The 26,587-nt window shown below is 46.0% G+C and overlaps 2 protein-coding genes across 2 annotated transcripts in view; one reads left to right on the forward strand and one right to left on the reverse strand.

Annotated features, from left to right (window-relative positions):
• Window positions 1-26,516, reverse strand: part of DENND11 (DENN domain containing 11) — a 31,421-nt gene extending 4,905 nt beyond the window's left edge. The window contains exons 1-9 of the mRNA XM_082240579.1: window positions 26,267-26,516; window positions 12,493-12,592; window positions 11,370-11,528; window positions 10,206-10,353; window positions 8,816-8,954; window positions 6,717-6,848; window positions 5,350-5,500; window positions 4,486-4,554; window positions 315-3,408 (exon numbers count right to left, since the gene is read on the reverse strand). Of these exons, the coding sequence (XP_082096705.1) occupies window positions 3,213-3,408; window positions 4,486-4,554; window positions 5,350-5,500; window positions 6,717-6,848; window positions 8,816-8,954; window positions 10,206-10,353; window positions 11,370-11,528; window positions 12,493-12,592; window positions 26,267-26,504 (1,332 nt within the window). The 5' untranslated portion in view covers window positions 26,505-26,516 and the 3' untranslated portion in view covers window positions 315-3,212. The remainder of the gene's footprint in view (window positions 1-314; window positions 3,409-4,485; window positions 4,555-5,349; window positions 5,501-6,716; window positions 6,849-8,815; window positions 8,955-10,205; window positions 10,354-11,369; window positions 11,529-12,492; window positions 12,593-26,266) is intronic.
• The window catches only part of WEE2 (WEE2 oocyte meiosis inhibiting kinase), a 30,350-nt gene continuing 20,930 nt past the window's right edge, over window positions 17,168-26,587 (forward strand). Inside the window, exon 1 of the mRNA XM_082240521.1 lies at window positions 17,168-17,188. The gene's annotated coding sequence lies outside the window, so the exon portion shown is untranslated. The remainder of the gene's footprint in view (window positions 17,189-26,587) is intronic.

Here is a 26,587-nt window from a genome sequence, read left to right on the forward strand (position 1 = left end):
AAGAAGATCAAACCTATCCATTCTTAAGGAAATCAGCCCTGAGTGCTCACTTGAAGGACAGATCCTGAAGCTGAGGCTCCAATACTTTGGCCACCTCATGAGAAGAGAAGACTCCCTGGAAAAGACCCTGATGTTGGGAAAGGTGGAGGGCACAAGGAGAAGGGGACGACAGAGACGAGATGGTTGGACAGTGTTCTCAAAGCTACAAACATGAGTTGGACCAAACTGTGGGAGGCAGTGGAAGACAGGAGTGCCTGGCGTGCTCTGGTCCATGGGGTCACGAAGAGTCGGACACGACTAAACGACTAAACAACAAAGGCCAAAGAAATAGGAACCGGGGATGGCTCAAACGTACTGTATATTTCTTCCTCTAGTTAAATCTAGCTTTTTCTGCCACCTGTGAATAGTGGCTTTCCAGGCAGAAGAGCTGAAATTATTCAGTGATAGCAACAGAGCTCAAGTTAAGTCTCAAGAGTCTGTGGAGGCAGCATGAAAACACTGGTTAACAATTAACTCTGGCTGCGTTTTCCGTTTATAGCAAGGGCTTCGGGGATAGCAGCATTGTCTTGGCCTGTTCCACCCACTGCCCACCAAAGTGCTCTCCAAACCTGGAACGGGGAACTCAAAGCTCTCCAGATGTTGCTAGGCCACAACTCTCATGATCTTTGATCATTGGTCATGCTGGCTGGAGCCGTTGGGAGCTGAAGTCCAAAAATAGCTGGACTCCAATAGTTAATCTCCAATAGACATGAGCAGCCAGTTTCAAAAGGGTGGTTCTTTTGTCATGTCCCTCAGCCATCCTGCTATCCTCATGTGCATGGTGGCTAAAAAGCTATGGCTGCATCTCAAAAATTGGATGCAGCACCCACGGTTGCCTATATCCCTAGATATGATCAGAGGTTCAAAGCAATGAGGTCAAACCAGCCGTCAGCTACCAGCTGAAGAAATGGGCTAAGCCAACATGGATGTAGCTCCAGGTGTTGGTGGAACTACAACTCTCATCATCCCTCGCCATGCTGGCTGAGTCTGCTGGGAGTTGTAGTCTGGCAACGTCAAGAGGACACCGTGAGCTAAGCTCTCTGCAGTGTTTACATGCAGAGCTGTGGATGCCCTTGATGGCAGGAAGAGAAAGTGAAGTACAAATAAGCCAAAAAGCGACAGATCCTGAATCGGCAGAAGTTACTGCATGCGAGCCCTGGCACAAGTCAAACTAAATTCTAAGCCCAAAAGTCTGTGTTGAACAATGCAAACTTGCGGCTCTGAGAAGTTCCACACTCACGTACTGCATTGGGAGTGAGGGCAGCCAACTAGCTGCCATACACAAGTCCAGTTCTCTCTGCAGGGGAAGCCCTGAGTCGGCGTGCAATGAGGACACTATTATCTACTTCTCCTCAAAGATACAGCCAAGCCCCTCGCTGTAGCACAGCAGAACTGCCGGGAGATATTTACCGCCAGCCCTCACTGCTTTCAACTAACTCTTCAGTATAAAATCACACCACCGACGCTCCCGTTAAGATTCATGGAGGGCCTTCACAATGGAGATGGGACTCAGGTATGGTTAATCCCTGCGAAAGAAAGCACACAAATTGCTTCCTGCAGGAAGTGCAACCTCCCAAGCTGTGGCACGAGGAGAATGTACATATATCAAGATAGACAGGAAATTAAATAATATTTTAAAAGCAAACGGGGAGCAAAGTCAAGCAGACATAATCCAGACTAAGGCTGAGATGTGCACTGCTAAAGATGCAGACTGTGCCGGCAGATTCTGCAAAGCACATCTGAGAGCAAGGGACAAGGTCAGTGTGGCGTTTGCCCGTTCTTTTGGAAATGTCTGTACAGGGGGAGAGAAAGGGTTAATAGGTAGACCAATAGAAAAGCCAGAGGGGCGGAGCCTACCTGTTTTTAAAAGGCTTAGCCAGAGGTTTAGACAGTTGGGAAAAAGCAGTTGGGAAAGCAGTTGGAAGACAGATGGAAACAGAGAGACAGTTAGTGCAGTTGGTTCTTGTGTGAGGGGAGGTAGAAGAGTTAGCGATAGGATAAAATAAGACTAATAGGGTAAAGGGTAACTGTTTTGAACGCATTTAAAGTTTATGTGTGTTTGCAATAAATTACAATCTTCATTGTTAACTTGAGAACCCAACTGAGACTAAGTGATTTACCAGGGAGGACCTGGGTGGTGGCAGCGGATTAGTGGTGTATGGGTCAACAGTCCGTGAGGCGACCAGGGGCTCTGTACGAATGCCATAGCCGGCTGCTCTGGCTTGCAGATGGCAGGGGCAGAGAGAGGGGTCACTTGGTGTTGGAACCTTCCCTTTGAACAAGGAGGCAAATGCCGTGACTCAGCAGGCACTAGCAAGAGGATATTCCTCGCAAGTGGGATCTTCTAAACAAAGCTAGTCAAAAAAGCAGTAACAACAAATCGGTCCTATCATTCAGTCAAGGGAAGGGAAGGACTTTTCCTTTCAAATGACTGAACACGGGAGAAAACGTTGACCCCCTAAAACCTATCCCAACGAAAGCCTAACCCTTTTAAGGTTGACCACGATTCACAACATACAGGTAGAATTCAAGTATCTTTTGCATAAAGCAGCTCATTGGCTGGGGCCCTCCAGGTAAGGCTGGACAGCAGCCGGCAATGGCCCAATGGTCAGGGGGTGATGGAGGATGAGAATCAGGCAACACCTGGAGGACCTGTGTACGCTATGAGAGAACACAAAGGAAATCTGATGGGGGAGGCCAACTACGCAAATCACGAAGGCTCAAAGCAGTGTTATATTTTTTTTAAAAAATCACATTGGTCCCCAAGAGAGTAAAGTGCTTTCCCCACCCACCCAAATTTAGGCTCTCACAACTGCATGTGCTGGGTTGTTTAAGAGCAGGCAGGGAGGAAGGGAAGGGAGGAAGCAGACTATCAGTTTTACAGAACACAATGAGGGGCAGTATGACTGCACAGTCTGTCCTGGAAGAGAGAAGCCACAACTTAAGTTATCTCCAAGAGCAATGGTTAAAAGTGTGTAAGTGTGTGTGTGAATATAAATAACACTTTCTGTAGAGGGTTCTCATAAATAAAAGGCAATCCTTCACGATTCAAGCTGTGGTGAGTTCCCGCAAGGCTGCCCTGGTGCTTCCAGTAGTCTTGGCAACAAGTGGCTGCCGTCCTCTCGCACTTGTTGTGTTCTCCGTCTCCTGCTCTGCCTCCGCCGCTCTCCGCTTTATGTACAACAAGGGTTATCAATGACCAGCATGACATCAATGCCATAGACTTCCAGTAGGTCCATGAGGAAGCTACGGTCGCCTTGGGGGTCCAAGCCCATTCCTCGGGCGTGGTCAGCTGTCAAGGTCTTGTCCTGGCTGGCTGACACCTCCATCAATGTCTGGAATATCCGGTTGTTCTGCTCCATGAAGAACCTTCAGAGATAATGCAAAATGGAGAGGTGTGAAGCCCAAAGCAGATCCCCTCTTTGATATACTACGCCAGCCTTCTTTTCTCTTTGTTTTGGTTTAGATTTGTGGGGGGTTTTATTGCAATGTATTAGGAAAAGTTTTAATAAAATCTTACTTTTAAAAAAATAATGGAAAAAATGAAAAAAGTAGGGATACGCAGACCTTCAGGCTCTATTTTTTACTAGGACTGCCAGAACCACCAACAGGAATCAAGGGAAGTAATAGTGCCACTGTATTCTGCTCTGGTCAGACCTCACCTGGAGTACTGTGTCCAGTTCTGGGCACCACAGTTCAAGAAGGACACTGACAAACTGGAACGTGTCCAGAGGAGGGCAACCAAAATGGTCAAAGGCCTGGAAACGATGCCTTATGAGGAACGGCTAAGGGAGCTGGGCATGTTTAGCCTGGAGAAGAGGAGGTTAAGGGGTGATATGATAGCCATGTTCAAATATATAAAAGGATGTCACATCGAGGAGGGAGAAAGGTTGTTTTCTGCTGCTCCAGAGAAGCGGACACGGAGCAATGGATCCAAACTACAAGAAAGAAAATTCCACCTAAACATTAGGAAGAACTTCCTGACAGTAAGAGCTGTTTGACAGTGGAATTTTCTGCCAAGGAGTGTGGTGGAGTCTCCTTCTTTGGAGGTCTTTAAGCAGAGGCTTGACAACCATATGTCAGGAGTGCTCTGATGGTGTTTCCTGCTTGGCAGGGGGTTGGACTCGATGGCCCTTGTGGTCTATTCCAACTCTATGATTCTATGATTCTAATGTACTGCAAAAACAGAACGAGAGGATTTTGAGCCTCGGAATTTTGTTTTGAGTTCCAGAATTCAATAGACCTTACAGTCCTTCCACCCACAAAAAAACAGTATGGCTTGGGGAAAACTGGGTGCTGCTGCCCTTTTGTGGCCACTATTGCTAAACAACTGGCAGCCCCAAACTATTGGTGATCTGCCACAAATCTCCCATGTATCACTACCAGTAAATCCCGTGCCAGCCACTGCCCACCCCTGCTCTGAAGAATCCCACATGAACAACTCACAGGATAAAAAGGTCCTCTTCACAAGAACTGCAGTCTCCGTCCACTTCCTGGGAGTACATCAGCATCTGTCTGAATGATAGCGAAACACAACTGTCACATCAAAACTTCTGCCTCTCGAATGACTCCTCCAGAGACTTCTAAAGGCAATTCCAAGTGATGCCATTGATCTACAAAGATCTGAAGAGCTTGAGAGCCTTGTAAATCTAGGGGACCAGCCATCTCTTTCCCTGTATTCCAACTTGCCCCAAGATGACCAAGGCCACACAGCAGAAGTGGGGGACCGTAGGCCTGGGTGCAAAATGCAGCCCTCTGGGCCTCTCTGCCTGGTGTTCAGGACTCTTCCAGGACCACACCCCCTATTCCCAGGCTACACCCCTCAGTGACCCTCCTCTGGACCCTCCTTGAGTATTCTTCTCTGGGTGGAGGATGGAGATACGAGTGTGGGTATCTCTAGCTTTTACTGTATCGAGGTAAGAGTCACACCTGTGGCTCCACCCACTTTTACCTCTAGCCCATTACCTGCATTACCCTGAAGGTTGCGCATGAGGAAATTTGGCCCTCAAGCTGATGAAGGTTCTCCATCACTGAACTACAGCAAACAGATGAGTATTTGGTGGAAGTCTACAGCTAAGGAAGTCTAAGTTCAGAAAAGCACACTATTTAATTTTGACACCTGGTGTGTTTTTTTAATAATTAATTTTCACGTTCCTGGTCTTAAGACCAGTCATCTCAGAGACCTCCAAGGCCACACATATGCTCTGGAGTCCAGATGAAGTGCTCAGAAGTGGGGAATAATCTGGAAACAATGCCCCCACACTCAAGCCATGGGGAGAATCCACCAGGGAAAGCTTCTGCTGCTGCTACCTCTGATCATTAAGCCTCCGGTACTTTTCTTTGTCGGCGCTGTTAATTTTCAGGAGCGGCTGCAGATGCTCGTGGTGGGTCTTCACATTCTGGTTATCCACATAGACGTCGTAGAGATCCCGCTTCTCCTCAAAGATTTTCTCTGTTGTGCCTGCCGGAAACAGAGGAAGAGAACGGGTTGGGCTGTTAGTGAAATCAGTATTCATAACCATCAGTTTATTTGTATGCCACTCTGCCACAAAGCATCCCCACATGCAGTCTCCTACACACACAATGAAACAGAACAGTCCTAGAAAATGCTGCCCATGATTCCTTAGGTACCCACTGTTAAGGCAAGGCTCCACAAGGGGGCTGGAGGGTAGCAACACGAGAACAGGCCTTATCTGCAGTGGCTCCCTGTTGTTTGAATGCTCCCCCCGGGAGGTTCAGCTGGAACCTTCATTTATACAGTGGTACCTCGGGTTACAGACGCTTCAGGTTACAGACGCTTCAGGTTACAGACTCCACTAACCCAGAAATAGTACCTCAGGTTAAGAACTTTGCTTCAGGATGAGAACAGAAATTGTGCGGTGGCGACGGGAGGCCCCATTAGCTAAAATGGTACCTCAGGTTAAGAACAGTTTCAGGTTAAGAACGGACCTCCAGAACGAATTACATTCTTAACCCAAGGTACCACTGTACACCTTTAGGTGCCAGGCGAAAACATTCCTCTTCAACCAAGCCTTTGGGCTGATTGACATCCAATTTTAACTGTGTTGTGGGAGAGGGGGTTCTTGGTTTGCTGTTGTTCTTATTTTTATTATGTATTTTGTATTTTTAATTGTGTAATTTTATGTTGTGTACTGCCCTGAGATCTACGGATGAAGAATATACCATTAATTATTATTAATAATAATAATAATAATACTGTATGTAACAGTTTCTTCCTGACTTCAGCCCAAACCCTTGCACAAGCAGAGCTGCAGAATCTCGGGGTGACAAAGCAAGCAAACAAACATGTGCCTATAGAAAAGGTGTGAGGAACCTTTTTCAGCCTCAGCTGCACTGCATCATGGGAAATCTTCTGGAGGCCACATTCCAATGGTTGGCAGAGCCAGAAGGAAAAGTAGGTGGAACAATTGGTGTGGGTCTTACTACTGTTGTACAGCAGGCTACCTTTCAAGTGCTCAAAAGCCAGAGGGTCCTATGCATGCACACTCTTCTTTCCATCATTCATCCAGGCAAGCAAGACTCAATGTCACAGTCAAGGTGCCTGTTCCAGCCAGGCAAAGCGGTAGCGGAGAGTGCAGAGCAGGGCCAGGAAGGGGCGTGGCCTCAGGAAGAGTACTGAGGGCTAGGCTAGAGAGTATGGGATGCTTCATACTTACAGGCCACATACGACACTTCCGTCTCCAGCATTTCAATGTCAGCCACGTTGACGTAGAAGAAAGGCTTGGACTCGGGAACAGTCCCACCGATTCCAGGCAAGGAGACATTGGCAAGGCAGCAGCAGCAATAAACTGCAGACAAGGGCAGAGAGAAGGCATGGTCTTCCGTCTACATGGCATTGTCTTTATCAAAATGCTACCCCATATCCCTGCTCCCTTGCCTTTAATGCAGATTCACTATTTCCTTTTTATTTATTTGTAACCCACTGGATTTTCGGCAGAAACTGTACATCTGGATTAAAACTTTGGGTGGGTGGGTGGGTGTATACACACACACACACACACACACACACACACACACACATATAAAGGTAAAGGGACCCCTGACCGTTAGGTCCAGTCACGGACGACTCTGGGGTTGCGGCGCTCATCTCGCTTTATTGGCCGAGGGAGCCGGCGTACAGCTTCCGGGTCATGTGGCCAGCATGACTAAGCCACTTCTGGCGAACCAGAGCAGCGCACGGAAACGCTGTTTACCTTCTCGCCAGAGTGGTACCTATTTATCTACTTGCACTTTGACGTGCTTTCGAACTTCTAGGTTGGCAGGAGCAGGGACCAAGCAACAGGAGCTCACCCCATCGCGGGGATTCGAACAACCAACCTTCTGATCAGCAAGTCCTAGGCTCTGTGGTTTAACCCACAGCACCACCCATGTCCCCATGATGGCATTTTGATGATTACAATGTTGTGTGGATGCAAACCTTGCATGCACAAGCAGCACCAAGTCTGTAAACAGAGCCATGTGGAGGCACTCATCTTTTCTGAAACAGTTGCCCTCATGAGCAAACAGGCACACAAAAAATCCAAATGTTATTTTTGTCTTATCATCAAATCTTTTATTATTATGTTTTTAAAAACTTGTTGGTTTTAAAAACAGGAGAGTTCTTTTTATGAAACAATTTATGAGTTATCAGTAAGAAGATCCTTTCCACAAGACGCAGCGTACCAACTAAGATCAAGGACTCAGCTAAGATTTATATGATGAATGAACAGCTTGACTTTCTCACCTATGGAGCACAGAACATGTGCTTGCTTCCCCCCTGGCCATTATACCCAAAACTCAACCAAGAGGTGTCACAATAAGGCAGCAATCTTATACCCACTTACCTGGCAGTAAGTCCCACTGAACTCCATGCTACTTACTGCTACGTAGCCAAAGGGTTGCACTGTAAATCGTAAAAAAGCCCTAACTAGGTTCAGGAGAGCTGGGGGGAAAATCACATCGGGCAACCAATGGTTTCAGATTGCACATGAGTACATAAATCTAAAAAGCTCAGGACACAATTTTTCATGGCCCTCTAGCAGCTGTGGCAGCTCATTTATCAGTACAGTGGTACCTCGCAAGACGAATGTCTCGCAAGACGAAAGAGTTTTCCGTTTTTTGAGTCATTCCGCAAGACGAATTTCCCTATGGGCTTGCTTCGCAAGACGAAACGTCTTGCGAGTTCTTGCGAGTTTGTTTCCTTTTTCTTAAAGCCGCTAAGCCGCTAATAGCCGTGCTTCGCAAGACGAAAAAACCGCAAGACGAAGAGACTCACGGAACGGATTAATTTCGTCTTGCGAGGCACGACTGTAGTAATGTATTTATTGTTAACTTTGGAATTATATACTCTGTTCTGACCAAACTAGCCTCTCTGAAGGCTTTTGCTCTGGGTGAATGAGCCAGCATAGCCTCTAGAAGGCGGTGGAAATTTGTGTCCTGGCCTACCATGTACTATCTGAAACCAGAGGGGTGAACAGGTTGTCAGATGTGACAACCTGCGCATTAGCGTTAGTTGTTTGAAATGCTGCCCTGTTTTGTTCTGGCTGGAGGCATTTCTTTTCTCTCGCTGCATTTTGTGGTTTTGCGTTTGCTGTCTCAAACCAGCAGCAATATATTGTGTGGATTACGTTTTATTCACAGTTTCATACGCCACTTTGGAATCTGTTGGTGCAGGGCGTTTAGAAAGAAACATTTTAAACAAACAAACAGCAGAGGGGAGAAACTTTCACCGTGCGTGATTTGATAACACGGACCACATCTCCCATATTCTACGTACCTCTATAGCAGACCACCCCGACAGGAGGTGGGGAAAATATCAAAATGCGTTTCCGAAGCAAGGCGAACTTCCAGAGAGTCAGGATCTGCTCACCAAAGAACTTAATGAACTGAGACATACAGCCTGCAGGGTGCGTGATCTGCAGCCAGATTAAAAAATGGGGCAGGGAGTTAGGAATGAGACAGAAACAAGATGGCTCCCATTTTTGCTGCTGAGGTGATGACTGCTAAAAACAAACAATACATCCGAGAAAGGGGAGGAGAAGTACCCTGGAGCTTCAAATGCCCAGAAACTTCTATCCTTTCAGGCAAACAGAAGCAATGAAGCACACAGCTCACTTTGCAACCTTGGGCCAACACCCTCTCTCTCAGCTTATCCTAACACACAAGGTTGTGAGGGTACATTGCGGAAGGTGGGGAAGATTCATGTACGTTGCCCTGAACTCTTTGGAGGAGATGGAGGTGGAGAAAAATGGAACAAACAAACAAACAAACAAAAACACTTTTCTGTAGAACACCTGCTCTGCTCCTCGTTGTGAACTAGAGCAGTAAACTGGGTGATAAGAGTGCACTGAATTTCCCAACTTTCCAAATCCCAAAATGAGGGCTGCTAAAAAGTTGTAACCTGACTTGGGAATTCAAGATATTTTGGCTAAATTAATATAATTTGGTTTTGCTTGGTAAGTAAAATATGTGCAAAATTGCAGAGAAATCATTAAAAAATGATTGCCAAGTACTTATAGTTGTATATATTTTATCTATCTATCATCTATCTATCTATCTATTTAGCAGTAAATGACATCTTCATAAGGCAAAACTAAAATTATTCAGTTTTCCAAAAGCAGTTAATGTACATCTTCAACAAACATAAGACTAACCAAGCTAAATGTGCCCAGTCACAAACATAATGTCAGTTTTGAATTACCGTATTTTTTGCTCTATAAGACTCACTTTTTCCCCTCCTAAAAAGTAAGGGGAAATGTGTGTGTGTCTTATGGAGCGAATGCAGGCTGCGCAGCTATCACAGAAGCCAGAACAGAAAGAGGGATTGCTGCTTTCACTGCGCAGCGATCCCTCTTGCTGTTCTGGCTTCTGAGATTCAGAATATTTTTTTTCTTGTTTCCCTCCTCCAAAAACCAAGTGCGTCTTGTGGTCTGGTGCGTCTTATAGAGCGAAAAATACGGTGCTAACACTCAAAAACATTTTTTAAGGCCCCTCACTGAATAAATTTGCAAAAATTAAGTTTCATGCCCTACTGTCACAGAATGCAAGAGGCCTCCAGAGATCCATCTTGGCCACTAGTTGAAGCTACTTCATGGCATCTGACCAGTGTGGATCATTGGCACGCTCTGCCTTCATGCGAAGATCAATAACCGCAGCCTATTTCTCACCTTCATCTCTGGGTACATGTATCTGTGGATGGAAGGCAGCCAGTGAACGGTTTGCTGGGAAACAAGCGTGCCAGCAGGGAGGACCCCTTTCTTGTCATCATAAAATGCCTCCAGGTGAGAGTAATGCCCTGGCATCTCCAGCTGATGTCTGTAAGGCAAGCAGAAAAGCGAGTCACAAAGGGTAACCAGAGAACAACCCTCCATTTACAAGCCAACGCTATCAGTTTTGCATCAGTGGCACCTGCTGGTCCCTCTTGCTGGTCCCTCTTTGGTGGTCACATGATTCCTTTCCTATAAGAACACAGGAAGAACCTGCTGTTCTCACAGGGAGCAGCCAGATGCCTTTGGGAAGTCAAAAAGGCAGGACCTGAGTGAAACTGCACCCTCCCACATGGCTCCTGGTGCAGCACAGCTTCCAAGCTTAAGCACCTGGTGGCCTAAACAGTAGCATCCAGCCTCCATGCATGCGTCTTTTCAGTACCGTAATGTATTTCACTCACGAATTGCTTCCTACGAGGCACCTTGCGGTGGTTTGCAATGAAACAAGAGCACGTTGCAAACAATCGCAAACATAAAAATAGTCAAAACAACTGCATTTATAAAAGCAAAAAAGGCATTGTGCATAAAACCATTAAAACTACAATTACATATATATACAGTGGTACCTCAGGTTACATACGCTTCAGGTTACAGACTCTGCTAACCCAGAAATAGTGCTTCAGGTTAAGAACTTTGCTTCAGGATGAGAACAGAAATTGTGCTCTGGCGGCACGGCGGCAGCAGGAGGCCCCATTAGCTAAAGTGGTGCTTCTGGTTAAGAACAGTTTCAGGTTAAGAACGGACCTCCGTAACGAATTAAGTACTTGACTCGAAGTACCACTGTAATTTGTTTCATGCTCAGTACATATACCAACAACATTCACTTGGGAGGCTTGCTAGAAAGGGAAGAGTCTTCAACAAGTGCCTAAAAGACAACAGAGGTGTTCTGACTTCTACACGTCTCCGCTGGAAAATGACTTGGCAAAGCGGGTCATCCAAGTCACATATGAAACCATCCCAGAAAAGCCACCACGGTATTCCAGCACGAACCAAACATTTCTCCCAAACCACTTTATGGTCCAGTAACAACCTCCCTCCCATTCTCCCTTTTTTCTAATAACGTACCTGACCTGGTTCTCCAGGAAGTGCATGTATCTATATAGCAGGGTGTAGGAGGGAGAAAGAATCCCCACAGACTTCATCCGAGCGCCACGCTCTAACTCGCTCTCCACAGGCATGTTGGCGAAACAGGCCAAGCCAAAGCAAAGGCCTTTCCGGAAGTAACTGGAAAGGAAGATGGAATGGGAATAAAATAGGCAAATTGGGTGGGGGAGGCATGCAGAAAAAGCAGGCTGGAGACACAGTGCTTCCTGGATTGCAGGGGGTTTGACTAGATAACCCTCAGAGTTTCTCCCAACTCTACAATTCTATGCTTTTTCCAGATACGCATGTGTGTGCGCTAAAGACGCACTGAATCTGGACGCAAATCGCATTTGCTTGCTTTCCAGAACAGCAGCTGGATTGGTCCGTTGTGCTAAAAGAAAATAAATCTCTCTGCCTAGTTCTCCGAGAGTTACTCCACAAAACCAAGTTGGCCTTACTTCAGAGTAGACCTGCCCAGGACTAGGAAATTATTATTATTGATTTATACCCTGCCCTCCCCGGACAGAGCTGGGCTCAGGGCAGATAACACCGGTAAAATTACAGTAAAAATATACTAGGAGTTGGGGAAACAATTTAAAATACAGGTTAAAATGCAATTTAAAATGCATCCTCATTTTAAAAGTAGCCCATAGATCAAAACCATAAGGGTTCTAATTTGCGAGCACCATGATGAGAGTTGAAGGAGGGCAGTCTTTCTGCTGGGCTAGTTAATCCAGAATGTTTAGTCTCTGGGCTCTCCCCATCATCAGCTCTGGCTCTGCTCACCACTAAAGGGCTGCCTCCAACGGGTAACTCCATCTGCATCAACCAGGGCACCGGTGGGGGTGAAGGGTATATCTGTGCACAGGGCAAACCTCCCCCCCCCGTCGCCCAAAAGCCCTTGCAATATGCACTCATACAGGGGGGTAAGGGCGGGGTATAAATTCAACAAATAAATGACTATATAACTAATATACCCTGTTAGTCTACAATGGCAACCGCCTTGTCCATTTCATCAGCCTGTGCCGTGTGCTTTCTGGACAATGGAAGGACACGCACAATTGAACAGCACAAGCAGGACCCTGGGGACGTTTTGTACACTCACATGAAATCCGACTGAACTTTATGGGAGCCGCTGGCCATGGATTTGAACTCGACACCTTCCAGGTCAATGTCTTGCGGCAAACACCACTCAACCATGTTACCTGTGGAGGAGAGGGGAGAACGCAGCATGAACACACACCTGGACACAAACAGCAAGGCAATTGGCCCGAACGTATTATGCAGACGTGCCTGCAACAGTCATGCCAGGTCACTAATTCTGCTAGCCATGGGGAGGAAGAAGAGGCTACGAATGGCAAACTGCTCCTCAACTCAACAGTCCCACACCAACCTCTCAGATCCAAACACAGTGGCTGGGGAAACCCAGCCAGATGGGCGGGGTATAAATAAATGATTATGATTATTATAGAGCAGAAAGAGACGGGAAGCAGGGTCACTTCATCAGCTCAGCTGAAAGAAGAGCAGTTTTTGCCTCCTTCCCTCCTTGAACAGTTTTCCATTGCTGCTGGTCTTTACAAGCACTCTGTAACTAAGATATAATGCCTGAGCTCGCTTTCACCCCTCCTCCTGCCCAATCCCTTTTCCTCTTGTGTCGTGTCTTTTAGACTGCAAGTCTGGGGGCAGGAACTGATTTAATGGAGATATTTGAAAGGCACTTTGGGAGCCCTTTGTCAGCTGAAAAGTGGGGTTAAACTGTTTATATAAATCCATCTAGTGCAATAGTGTTATCTCTGATAGGCCAGAACTCTCAAGGGGCTGAAGCAAAGATAAGATTTTTGACTTGATCCTTTTAAACTGGAGACGCCATGGATCTTCCACATGGAAAACCTGTCTCTGCTCAGTCCTCTTGAGTTATAGTCCCTCCTTAAAATCTGTGCCTCTCCTGCGCCTTGTCCCCTTTCCTTTTGGCCGTGTCCTTTTAGCTATCTTTACTGATTACACAGTTATCCATCCCTTCGTCGGAGGAGCTCGTGTCATCCTCACAACCCCCCAGTGAGGTAGGTTAGGCTGAGAAAATGATTCGGACCAAGGTCACCCAGTGAGCTCCACGTCTGATGGCAGGAGCCAGCCACCAGTAATCACACTGAGCAAGTTGGAGTTGACTCTTTATTAGCAAAAAACAGGGTCTGCACAGGAGTGCCAGGCCTAATGAGAACAGCAACTCATCTCTGGTCGGTCTTGCCCCCATGAAGCAGTTGAGGAGACTGCAGGCCCCTGCCTCTCCACAGCTGCCTAAGTCCCCTCTTCTCCAGGGTTTTCCCCATGCAATCTGAAACTGTGCCTGTGTGAAGCTAACTTCTCAACCCTTTTCATGCCTCTTTTGGTTCTGGGAGACCAAGGGGGAAGGGAGGGAGCTAGTTGCAGCAGGAGAGGGAGACACCTGTGATTCCTCACCAGCTCTTGCTCTTGGACTGCCTTATCTCCATCCTCTGCTTCTGCCACTGATTCTGGACTGCTCTCTGTCACAGCCTCCCTGCTCACTAAGTCCTGTTACCTCTTCAGCCTCTGACACCTCCTCTTCCCAGTCTGCTCCCTCTTCTCCCTCTGCCCACTAATCGTCGTCCCACCACCACTCCCCAGGCTCTGAGTCTTCTTCCCTTGGGGTTCCCCAACTGTTGCCTCCCACCACTCCTCCACATCCAACCAGTCCATCACACCCGAATTGGGATTTGAACCTAGGTTGCATGGTCATGATTTGACACTCTTAACCAGGCAGAGGCAAACTCGGCCCTCCAGATGTTTTGGGACTACAACTCCCATCATCCCTGACTTCTGGTCCTGTTAGCTAGGGATGATGGGTGTTGTAGTCCCAAAACATCCGGAGGGCTGAGTTTGCCTATGCTTGCTCTTAACCACGCTATCAGACTGGCTTTCCACACCACACCACCACCTGGGTGAACTTAGTCACAAGGGTGACGTTGATTGAAGGTTGCCTCTTACGAAACCTAGCTCCACCAAAAACACATTTTTTTCTCCAAGAGAGACTGCGAAGGCTGATCCTCAAAATAGACACTGCCACACTCAATACTTTTCAAGGTGAAACACGACCAGCATAGCAAAGGGTGGGGAAAATACTTGAAAAGCACCCACTGCAACGGTTGTAAATTTTAGCTGATGATTGCAGGCTGTTTATCTCAGATGGGCAGAAATGACAAGCTTAGATTCTAGGCCCCCAAAAGTAAGAGCTTTATTTTCCCTGTTCCAATCCTCTGCCCTAAAAAAACAACTACCCTCTATCCACTGGGAACCGTACACTGGAAAAGCTATCAAGCCCACAAAGATGTCAATTGCCTCGCTATTATGTTGTTGCCAATCGGGTTGTGTTTTATATAGAAATTTCCCATTGCATGCGCAAACATCGATCAATAAAATTATATTTGGCTGCTGAAATCAAGCGTTGCCTATCATGTTCCTTCAGGAGCCTGAGTAAGCCCTGGGCCTAGTTAAGCAATATTATTTGCTTCACGGAAAGCAAAGCTTCATACATTCAGCCGTCTTAACTTAGTAGGTAGCAGAAAATTATTATTACAGAAACCACATTCTCTTTCTCCCAAGAGCTGCCTGTTTAACATGCATCATCTTTCATTCTGGTATCTAACTACTTCACTTGAGAAGCTGTGCCTCACCTCAAGCAAGCGGCCTCCTTCTGATTCCTCCTTTTACAACAAAATACATTGAAGAACATCTGATAATTCAGGGATGGGAAACCTGTGGCCTTCCAGACACGACTGGAGTCGCAACTCCCATCAGTCCCAGTCAGCATTGGCAAATAGGTGTGGAATAATGGGAGTTTATTTATGTATTTATTACCTTGATATCTCCTTCAAGGAGCTCAAGGTGATGTTCACAGTTCTCCCCACCTTGTTTAATCCCTACAACAGTGTTAGAAATTAGCCAGGGGCCAGGCACGTTTTGCGACTGGCGCAGGTCCAACTGCGACCAAGTTGAGATCTCTGGATGATAGGGTGGCGGCTGACATCTCTATCTGGCTGCCCCCCCCCAAAAAAAAAATCTTAAGCAGGTAAGCAGAAGGGCTTATTTATTGCATTTATATCTCACCTTTTTCTCCGAGGAGTACGTACATGGTTCACCCCCCTCCTCAGATAATCCCTCCAGCACCCCTGGTAAAGAGGCTGTGACTGGCCCAAGGTCACCCAGTGAGCCAGAGTGGGGATTTGAACCCTGATCTCCCATGTCCTAGTCCGACAATCTAACCACTACACCACACTGCCTTCCCAGGGTACTTCTGCTATGCGGCAGCTCTATAAATTAAGTAGGTAAATAGATATGGGGAAGGCAAAATGTCACTTAGAGAAGGATCTGAAATATGTATTTTCCTGGAAGCTTGGATTTGTTTTATTCCGGATTGCTTTATTTGATTTCTGAATGTGCTGTAAACTGCTTTGAGGTTTTTTTCTTTAAAACATAAAGCGATATAGAAATGAAATTATTAATAATAAATAAATATAATCCATTGCAAAACAGAGAGAGTTGCCTAGACTAGACTAGGCTATCTAGGGATGGCAGGCTTGTTGGTTTTGAATATCTTATGTAGATTTATTTATTTTTCAATTTCGTTGTTCTGTATGGGACAATGACAATAAAGATTATCGTATCGTATTGACATTCCCTTGTAGTGACATTAATTAGTGTTTAAGGTGGCATTTGGGAATTAGCTTATATATCTGAGTTTGTAACATTGCTCTGCAAGGTAAGTTAGGCTGAGAGGCAACGAATGACCCAAGGTTCTCCAGTGAGCTTCCCTGACTCTGTATCCCTGGGAGTTGCACCAGTTTTCCAAACGCTTTGGAGATGAACAGCTGGGTGTGGGAAGCAGAGAGAAGAGCTTGTTTGCCAGGATGAAATGCTCAGCTGCCTGGAGCGTTATCTCGCCTCCAAATTTGTGTTTGTCTTAAGCAGAACAAACACAAGGAACAGGATGGGGAGGTAGGAAGGAAGAATACTGACGCTAAACAGGGCTGTGGTGGCAACTTGTTAAACCACTTAACTTCATCTCTCCCTGCTATGGGTTCAGGTTCTGGCACTCTCATCCTTTCTGTTTAACTATAAATGAAAACCTGATCTTGATTAGAGGTGTGGGGGTTTTTTTGCAGCCGGGGGGGAGGGGGGGGATGAGAGACGAAGTGGTATAGTAAACTGTTCAAAACTGGTGCTTTAACTGCACCAGTTCAACAGGTGAAGAAAGCTAGATTTGGAACTGGGTAACCAAATGTATAAACCACTTATTCTCTTGTTTCAATTTGTATTCCGTCTCTCAACCTGAAGGCTCCCAAGGCGGCACACAACACAACGTTAAAATATGCATACCGACACACACACACACCAACACCCCAATAACCCAAAATAATAAAAATAGCAAAGAACCAACTTTACAGACAATCCAGCAGAAATTCCAATTCTCATAGATGGAATCAAGAGAACAAATAAGCAGCCTGTGCATTAAAGCCCAGGAAGTGCTGGGTAGACCCTTTCTCCCCCATCCCAAATCCTGAAAAATAGTGCGTCCAATGCTTGGGAAACATTTATCCCTTTCCTGCTCTCTCCCCCAGGCCCGGCAGGCTCACATGAAGTCACTCATTTGTTTGCTCTTTGTCTTGCCCAACTGATTTGTATCTCTCCCCACCTACTCACCCGGACGCACATTTTTTCTTGCCACGTCACCCATTTCACGCTCATGGAGCAAGGTGCTGAGGCAAGCCCTTGCCTGGCAGACGCAGGTAAGTTTGGCTAATGGCTCCGAACAGATGGTCAGCCTCCTCTGGGAAAGGCATTCTCTCACCAAGTCACACCAAGTGTGTGTGTGTGTGTGTGTGTGTGTGTGATATATAACATGCCAAGTAGGAAGAAGTGTGCTGTGTCAAGCAAGCTCAGTGCTTTAATTAGAAGCCTCCTAAGTCATAAGTTTTGTTTGCTTTGAGGAGGACACAGCTGTTTAAAAAAAGAATGAGGGTGCTTGGGGTTTTTTGGTCATTTGGGGGTGGTGGGGTGGGACGGGATCACTGAACCCACACCCTCGCTCCCACATTTGAACCCTGTTCATAAAAGCTAGATTATTAGAAATGCTCTTCTGGCAGTTTCCCCATCACCTTCACCGACACAGGATAAGTAACCCTGGGGCTGTTCTAACGTAAAGCCAAAATATAGTTTGGACATCACATGAACGGGCATCATGCTCCCCTCACATCTGGAGATTAATCACGTCCTGTTTGGGTTTCTTGCAAGTCATAGTTTCCTGGTTTTTGTCCAAACAGGCAAACCATGGTTTCATACGCCTGCAAACCAGGATAGCCTTAAGAGAGAAAAGGGAGAGGAGGTTGGGTGTGAGACTCCTCAGGACTCAAACTTGGGATGCATCTGAAATAATCTATTGCCTTTGCGACAGAACAGGACTGCTCCTCAAAATAGGTTTTCACCCAAACCCTGAGTCCAGGAGTCACAAACTCAATGAAACAATAGTTGATGGAAACCATAGGAGAGGAAAGTGCCCTTGAACTCAGGTGATGCTTGCAGGTTTCCCATAGGTATCTGGTGGGCAACTGTGAGAGCAGGATGCTGCACTAAATGGGCTCTGGCCTGAACCTACAGGCTCTTATGTTCTTATTGCATGTTCAATGCCATATGTCAGCCAAGCAGTGCAACAATATACAGTGGTACCTCGGGTTAAGAACTTAATTCGTTCCAGTGGTCTGTTCTTAACCTGAAACTATTCTTAACCTGAGGTACCACTTTAGCTAATGGGGCCTCCCGCTGCCGCCACGCCACCGGAGCACGATTTCTGTTCTCATCCTGAAGCAAAGTTCTTAACCCGCGGTACTATTTCTGGGTTAGCGGAGTCTGTAGCCTGAAGCGTCTGCAACATGAAGCATCTGTAACCCGAGGTACCATTGTATGGTATGCTACCACAGAGATTTGAAGGTAGAGAGGCTTGGCTATTATGCATTATTCTCCAGTCCTGCACATGGCAGCACTGAAAGAGAAACCACAATGACGGGAGGCTAAGGAATCCCTTGGTCTTTTTCTGTTTTTATATCTGCTCCATGCAGTCGTCCAATACCTGGTGTCAGTAACAGCAAAGCATCAATCAGCAGGAGGGAACTTGAGCACATGGGTCTAATACGGTCCTTCAGACCCCCCACATCTGGCCAAGCCACAGTCCAATATCGGCTGAAGCTGACCCAGACAGAACCAACCCAAAATATTTTGCAACCCAAGTCCAAGCATGAATGGTGCCCTGTTTCCAGTCAAAGTGCACGGCACACAAAGCCAATCAAAACATTTTGAAACCGCAAGCAGAAATGTCCACAAACGCCTCTCCCATTTCCCCCCTGGCAGTAATAATAAATTAAATAGTGAACAATTTGCTGCCCTTTCATAACTTCCAGAATCAACCACCTGAGGCGACTGCTTCATTCTGTCCAACAGTGGACTCAGGTAAAGGAAGGTCAGTCACTGCATAGTTATTTCTTCTGGGCGGGGAAGAGAGGTGCTTCCCACAAACAGCAAATATCTGGGTCACACCTGCATTGTACATTTGAAACCTTATAATGCCCCTTTAAACAGTCTTGACCCTTGGTTTCCCGCAAGTGGTATCATACCGATTTAAATGTAAAGTGCAGACGACTTCCCAGTTAAACTTTCCCCCTTCCCTGTTTCAGCTTCTGCCTCTCCCTTGCGTTCTGCGGAATGCACACTCAACGATAAAGCCAAAACAACAGTATTTACAAAATGGAGTGGCATGTGCTTCGCTGAGGAGATGCACCCATAAATTACTCCCACAACCAGGGTGGATTTGATTTAAATCAGTAGTCAGTAAGACTTGATTTAAATCACTAGTCAGTAAGACTTGATTTAAATCTTTTTTCTTTTCTTTTTTACAAAAAGACTCATTCTTGCTAGTATAATCTTAATATTTACAACCAGAGGGAGGTTTCATTTTTGGAATAATACAGTTATATCAAAAAAGACTGATTTGGTTATACTATTAGAAATACATAGAGAGATAATTATGAAATTGCTTTGAGGTTTAATAAGTGAACTGTTTATATTTGGACAACTTTTCTGCTGTACTTTATTAGAAGGAGAAAATAATCCTTTCCTTAATAACAATTTAAACAATTTAACCAACAATTTTAGTTTAGTTTAGTTAAACAATTTATTTAACCAAAGCAATAACATTATAGCATATGTATCCATGTTTTTGTTTGTTTGTTTAAAAAAAACTTAGGCGGAGTTTTAGCACACATGAAAAACTTAAAACAAATCCTTATTTCCTGATTAATAGAGTTTGGACTATAATGTAACTTAAATAGAAAACTATCTCTAGAAAGATTTTTCCTTCAAAAGCATTTTATTTTAAAAATCCAATTTAAATAAAAAAAAATTGATTAAAAATTTTAAAAATCCAATTATTATTATTATTTTTAATCATTGATTTTTATCCACCCTGCCCACAACCCTGGCACAAGTGCATTCCATACTGTACTCATAAGAGCTACAGACACACTGACACTATGGGAAAAGAAAAATGCTTCCCATAACTAAACAAGGCAGTTTAAACAGCGGGAATTTGGGTATCACTGCAAGTTCTACCCTAAGGGAAGAAGTCTAGATCTTGGACAGGAGAACAATAGTCCCCTCCTACTGCAGTTCACCTGTAACTGGTATTTGTGCTGCCTCTGACACATTCATACCGTACAGTCACACACTTTAAGCAGCCATGGCTTCCCTCGAATAATCCTAGGAGCTGTAGCTTGTGATGGGTGCTGGGAGTTACTAGGGGACCCCTATCCCCCTGACAGAGCTGCAGAGTTCTCAGAGTTCTCTGCAAAGAAGGACTGAGTGCCAAACCACTCCGGGAAATGTTCGCTGTGAATGTGGCCATAGTCATCGTAAATAGTAGCCGCTGATGTCAACTGATAGAGCGTGTTTGCGGGGGATAAGGAAAGTCCTCCACAAAGTGACTAATTCTGACATCAGGAAGACTTTCAATTGAGCCCAAAAAACGGAACTTGAACAGCCCCAAGATTAGAACGGCAAATTTGTGGTCAGGGAAATAGTAGCGAGGCAATCCAGACTTTACTTCCTCCCATTCCTCAACATTCGCAAAGAACGTAACCAGTAAGGGGAAAGGGGGAGAGAGGGAGTCTGCTGATGTTGTCATTCTCTTCCTTCCACAGAAGAGGCAAAAGAACTTTGTCACATGAAGGGACGTGAGAAAACAGTGCATGGTGTTTCTATTTAAAACTGCTATCTTAGCCCGTGTGATATTTAAGCTACCATTTCGTCATTAATCATTTTATTTTTTAATATCTAGAAATGACGTCTTGCTGTAACTTTCTTGTACTTTTAAATGCATGTATATTTGCATATTTGGATAGGACTGCGGCTTGACTGTTTGTGCAAGTAGACATAAATCCATAAACTGTGATTTGAATTTTTCACTAGTGCTAAAAACAAAAACACCCCACTCCTCACTGTAGTCTGGTTGAGGCTAGTACTGTCAGTGAGCCTGTCTATATTCATAAATGACCAAAAGACGACTCCACTATTTCTCCGAAGACATCCGAGGGACAGACTTGCAGCCAAAACTCAGGGGAGGCAACATAGGGGACAAAAAATGTGGGCAAAGTTGCAGGAGAATACAGTGACATGGGAAGATACCTTATACAGTGGTACCTCGGAAGTCAAACAGAATCCGTTCCGGAAGTCCGTTCGACTTCCAAAACATTCGGAAACCAAAGTGTGGCTTCTGAAAACAGACGTTCGGGTTCCAAAGAAGGTTCACAAACTGGAACACTCACTTCCGGGTTTGCGGCATTCGGGAGCCAAAACATTCAACTCGCAAGGCATTCAGAATCCAAGGTACCATTGTACTGAGATCAGACCATTGGTTCATATAGCTCAGTACTGCCTACATATTCCTAGCCCTCACCTGGAGATGCCAGTAACTAAACCTAGGGCCTTCAGGATGCAAGACAGGTGTTCTGTCACTGAGCTGCAAGCCTTCCCCAATACGCTGTGGGAAATTAAAATGGTGGCTAGATTCAGCTACCAGGCACTGCTTGGGAGGACCAAACTGGGGAGGGGGGAAATAAGAAGTGCTGGGGGGCAGGAGCCTGGGACAGATATCAAGCACAGGCCGTGTCAAAGATGCCCAAGGATCCCAGATGTTGTCCCTAGCTAAGGACAATGTGACCATAACTGACACATCACTCAGACACATCACATCTTCCCAGAACAGAGAGGGGAAGGGGTCAGTGGCAACCACCAGCTATGACTGTCTAGAAAGCCAAGCCAAAATATGTAGACTCTGATAACAGTGCGGTTATGTCTGCATCCTTAGAAAAGGAAGAGCCCTTTTGGTGGTGGCCCTAAACCTATAGAACAACCTCCCCAATGAAGTACACTTTGTTCCAACCTTAGGTGCCAGGTAAAAACCCAGTTCTTTTGCTGGACTTTTAGAAGGTGGTGGATTAAGTCATTGTTATGATATTGTTAATTATGTAATTTACAGTAACTGCTTCTGTTTATTAAGCATTATGTTTTTTCAATATTATCTTTGCAATCATTGATCATATTTGGTAAAGGTATAGAAATCTCTTAATGAATTCAACACAGAGATTCATACCACTGAACGCATATGAAGTCTGAAGTCACCCTCCAAGCACTTCCAACACAGAGGGAGAGAAAAGGCAGCCTCACCAAACAGGAGGATTAGAGACCACCATGCTCTTTTTGCAAGTACTTCTCCTTTCCTCAACCCACCCCCAACACAGCAGCCATGCAAACACCACCAGAAGCAACATCCTATGGACGAACTAACACGCCATCACACACCTATCCACGACCTTTTCATTACGGGTTTCATAATCAACCCAGCAGATTTTGCACCACATGGCTCGGGAATATGCAAGGCATTTAAAGAACCCTTGAAGTTAAGTGTTCTTCAAGCGAAGCATTAATTATTGAGCTTCACAAAAGCAAGAAGCCACTCCACAGTCTCTCAAGCAAGGCCAACTCAAGTGGCTAAGACAGAACTGGATGCATGCATGTAAACTGCTTTGGCTGAGCGTGGGCAGAGAGGTGAGCCATCAATACCTGAATTAGGACCAAATAAGATATAAGCTACTTGAACTAACTTGTTGAAGGCGAGCGTGGCATCAGTCAATGCTACAGGTTACCCTGGTTAAAGAATCAGCTGCCACGCAGCCCAATCCTTTAGCATTTTTGCTCATGTTCAATAGGACTTTATTCCTTACCAGCAGAATTGTAGGACTGCCATTGTAGGATACCCTGGTCATTTTAGGAAGGCCTAAAAAGGCTAAATAAGAGCTTAAGAGTCATGTTAAAGGTAAAGGGACCCCTGACTATTTGGTCCAGTAGCGGACGACTCTTTATTGGCCGAGGGAGCCAGCGTACAGCTTCCGGGTCATGTGGCCAGCATGACTAAGCCGCTTCTGGCGAACCAGAGCAGCACATGGAAACACCGTTTACCTTCCCACTGGAGCGGTACCTATTTATCTACTTGCACTGCATGCTTTTGAACTGCTAGATTGGCAGGAGCAGGGACTAAGCAACGGGAGCTCACCCTGTCGCCATGTTAGAGAGGGCCAAAAGCTTATCACAGTTTTCACCTGGCAGATGCCCCTAGGATTACTGCAAACAGAAGCTGAGTGCAATTGCAGTCTCCCCACCTGAGGATTCCAGAAACTGGTATTCATACTGCCTCCCATAACATGACCAACCTGGCTGGTAGACACTGATAGACTTATCCCCCATGAGTTTTATCTAATCCTCTTTTAAAGACAAGCTGGCAGCTGTCACCCTATCTTGCAGCAGCTATGATGTTATCTTTTTTATTTAGACAAAATGTATTTTTACTTAAACAGGCTTTTCGCCTACAAGCCGGCTTGTGAATATACTGAAATTGGTTTTCACTAGCTTTTTTTAAATGTCTGATGTTTTTTACCTGTCTTGTTTTTTAATGGTGTATTCACAGCTATTATCTATTTTTAATATATTTCATTGCATTGTTGTTGTTAGTTGCCTTCAGTAACCTCCAGTGAAAAAGAGTAAGATAAATTTATTGTCATTGTCCGTATATACACAGTATACACAACAACGAAAATCAAACACCCACCCAAAGACCGGGTTCACATATACATTTGCACGTATCTCCGACACTCTCATCCTATTCAGACATAATCTATAAAACATAACATAATCCAGAATATAGCATGACCTATTAAAGGCATAACATAACCTGAAACCTATCTCATTCCTTCCTACTCCCTGCTTGCTAAACCTTGCAACTGGCCCTGAAATCATTATTTAGTGCAATCAGAGCTCTTGGATAGAAACTATTCAGAAGGCGTGTGGTTCGTGTTTTCATCGTCCTATATCTTCTGCCCGAAGGCAATAGTTCAAAGAAGTTGTGAGCAGGGTGGGTGGGATCTCTCAGAATATTATGTGACTTCTTCAAGATGCGAGACGTGAAGATCTCATCCAGGGAAACAATTTTAAAAAACAAAACCCACACAATTTGCATATATTTCCAAAGAACTTGTTTAAACTGTTGAAAACCTGCCACATATTCATGCAACAGGATGTAGGTAAAGGACACAACACAAGAAATGAGGAAATATTGAGCCACTCCAAAAAGATTCATGCTGCAGAAATTTGACAGTAAAAATGGTACTCAGTTTTGCTTATCCTTATAAAAGCAAGGCTGGGCTTAATTCTTCCTGTTAATTTCAAAAGCAAAGATAACTCCAGGAATATGCGTCAATGCCTTTAAGCACGTGCAGAGTATTTTTCTCCCCACCAGCCAAGTAACCACGAACAATCCTTGTAAAGCTGGAGTTAAAGAGCAGGACATCCAGGATCAATAGCATTTGGGAACTTTCTGACACCACGAATCTCTCATTTTAACACAAGGGTTGCCAACCCTTTGGTGCCAATGGGCACATTTACAAACTGGATAAACTATTGCTGGCACCCCAAAACCTTTCCAATGGGCAATAACAGAATTCACCCATTTCAGTGGAAGGGAAAGGACCCTTCGGGTTACAAGGGAAGGGCTTTGAAAGCACGCTGGTGACCTCTAACAGGTTTCATACTATATCTGCTTAAGAGGAACGTCCTTCCAACTACTCCGAATTGGTAACATTCATACAGAACATAACAGAAAACATATCTTCAACTTGGCAGGTGAGAATGCAATGGGGTCTGACCCAAAGCCCATCTAGTCCATCATTCCACTTTCCAGAGTGGCCAATAAGACACCTTTGGGAAGCCCACAAGCAGGGCTTGAAGGCAACAGCCCTCCCTTGTTATTTGGTCTCCAGAAAGTGGTAGTCTGTGGCATATTGCCTCAGAAGAGTATGGCTCCGTTTAGCCATAATGGCTGGTAAGACCCATCTTCCTCCGTGAATTTGTTTGATCCTCCCCAAAAGCTACCTAAACAAACCCACAGCCCACTGCTACATTCTGCGGCAGCGCATTGTGTAAGGCAGTACAGTGCTTCTGGATGATGCTGGACTACAAATCCCATCAGTCCCAAGTAGCATGGCCAATGGCTGTGGTTGATGGGAGTTGTAGTCCACCAGTATCTGAAGGATACCCCATTGGCTACCCTGGCTGCAAGTTAAGATATGTAGTGATAAGCAATACACCCTTTCTGTCCATCCACAATCAACACCCATCAATCAAATATTACGGAAGATGGAGAGAAAGAAATCCCTTCAGGTCTGCCATTAAGAGCAGCAGAGACGGACAGACCAACCTGGGCATCTAAGGGTACTAGGAAGTCCTCTTGGGACAGCTCCACCAGAACAAGCACAACTGTGCACTTGTGCAATTCAAAGACACTTCCACTGGAAAATGTCCCAGAGAATCATGCCCCATGTTCATGGACGCACCAGTGGGGAAGGGGGGACCATGTGTATTTTTCACACCAGGCATCCAAATGCTTTGGGCTAAGTCCCAGGAGTGGTACTCTGAAGTTGCAGTCTGAGAGGTCAAGGGTCAATGGTGCAGGCCCTACTGCTTCCAACAGGGCCTCTCTGAATGCAGTGGGTAGACAGCATACGACTCTATCCCCTTCCATCGTCTGGAGATGTCTTCTGAGGGATACCTGTGTGGGAGGGGGATGCTACACAATTGGGGCAAACATGGCACTGTCCCACTAGCCTCAGTTTGCCCTCAGCCAGGCCCCACCTGCCTGTCTTCTCTGCTTACAACCAATCAGACCTTTCACCCTCAACGGGCATCATCAGCTACCACTGAGGTGGCTGCCACGAAGGGCATCCATGACTCACAGTGGGTGGAGACACTATTAAGTTTTCCATTGGGAAAAGCCTGGTGGAAAAGCAAACAGGTGCAAGTCACCTTCCCTGCCCAAGAATTCATGGCTGCTATCTTAGGAACCTCTCTGGGCATCACAAGGCAGTAGGAAAAGAGGTGACACATCCCTAATGCCAACCTACCGGTTGGTTTCCTTCCTGGGAAGGTGTATGCCGACATGCAACTGCAGCTTAAAGGAGGGCGAGGGGAGCGCCCTTTGTGCATGGTCAGAGGAACTCGGTTCTGCCAGAAAGCAACCCAAAGGGGGAGAAACCACACACACAAGCTCCTGTTGAGGTCTTGCTGCTGTAAAGGCACCCACCACCACGCGCAACCCGGGCTGCCAAGGGAGGGGGGACTGGGTGCGAATCCGAGTCCCTTCCTCCTCCACGGGGGGAAAGGGAGATCCGGCGAGGGCATCCCTAAGCGATTCCGCTGCAAGCAGCCCTTACCCGTGCGGGGATCGAAGGTGACCACGAACACGGCCAAGATCTGGTCCTCCTCCACCTGCTCGGCTCCTTCCTGCTCTTGGAGGCGCCCGCCGGGGCCGCCGCCACCGCCGGCGGCTGCCTCCCCCTTGACGCCAGAGCAGGAGCCCCCCCAGCCGCCGGGCTCGCCGGGCTCCGGGAGGGAGACGGCCGGGCCCTCGGCCCAGAAGAGCAGCGGCGCGTCGTCGGCTTGCTCCACCATGGCCCAGCCAGCCAGCAGCCAGCCAGCAGCCAGCCAACCAGCCAGCCAGCTGCGGCGCTTGGCGGAGCCGAGGGGCGGCGCTT

The sequence above is a fragment of the Podarcis vaucheri genome, assembly GCF_965113315.1.
Source record: "Podarcis vaucheri genome assembly, chromosome: 10".
Lineage (NCBI taxonomy): Eukaryota > Metazoa > Chordata > Lepidosauria > Squamata > Lacertidae > Podarcis > Podarcis vaucheri.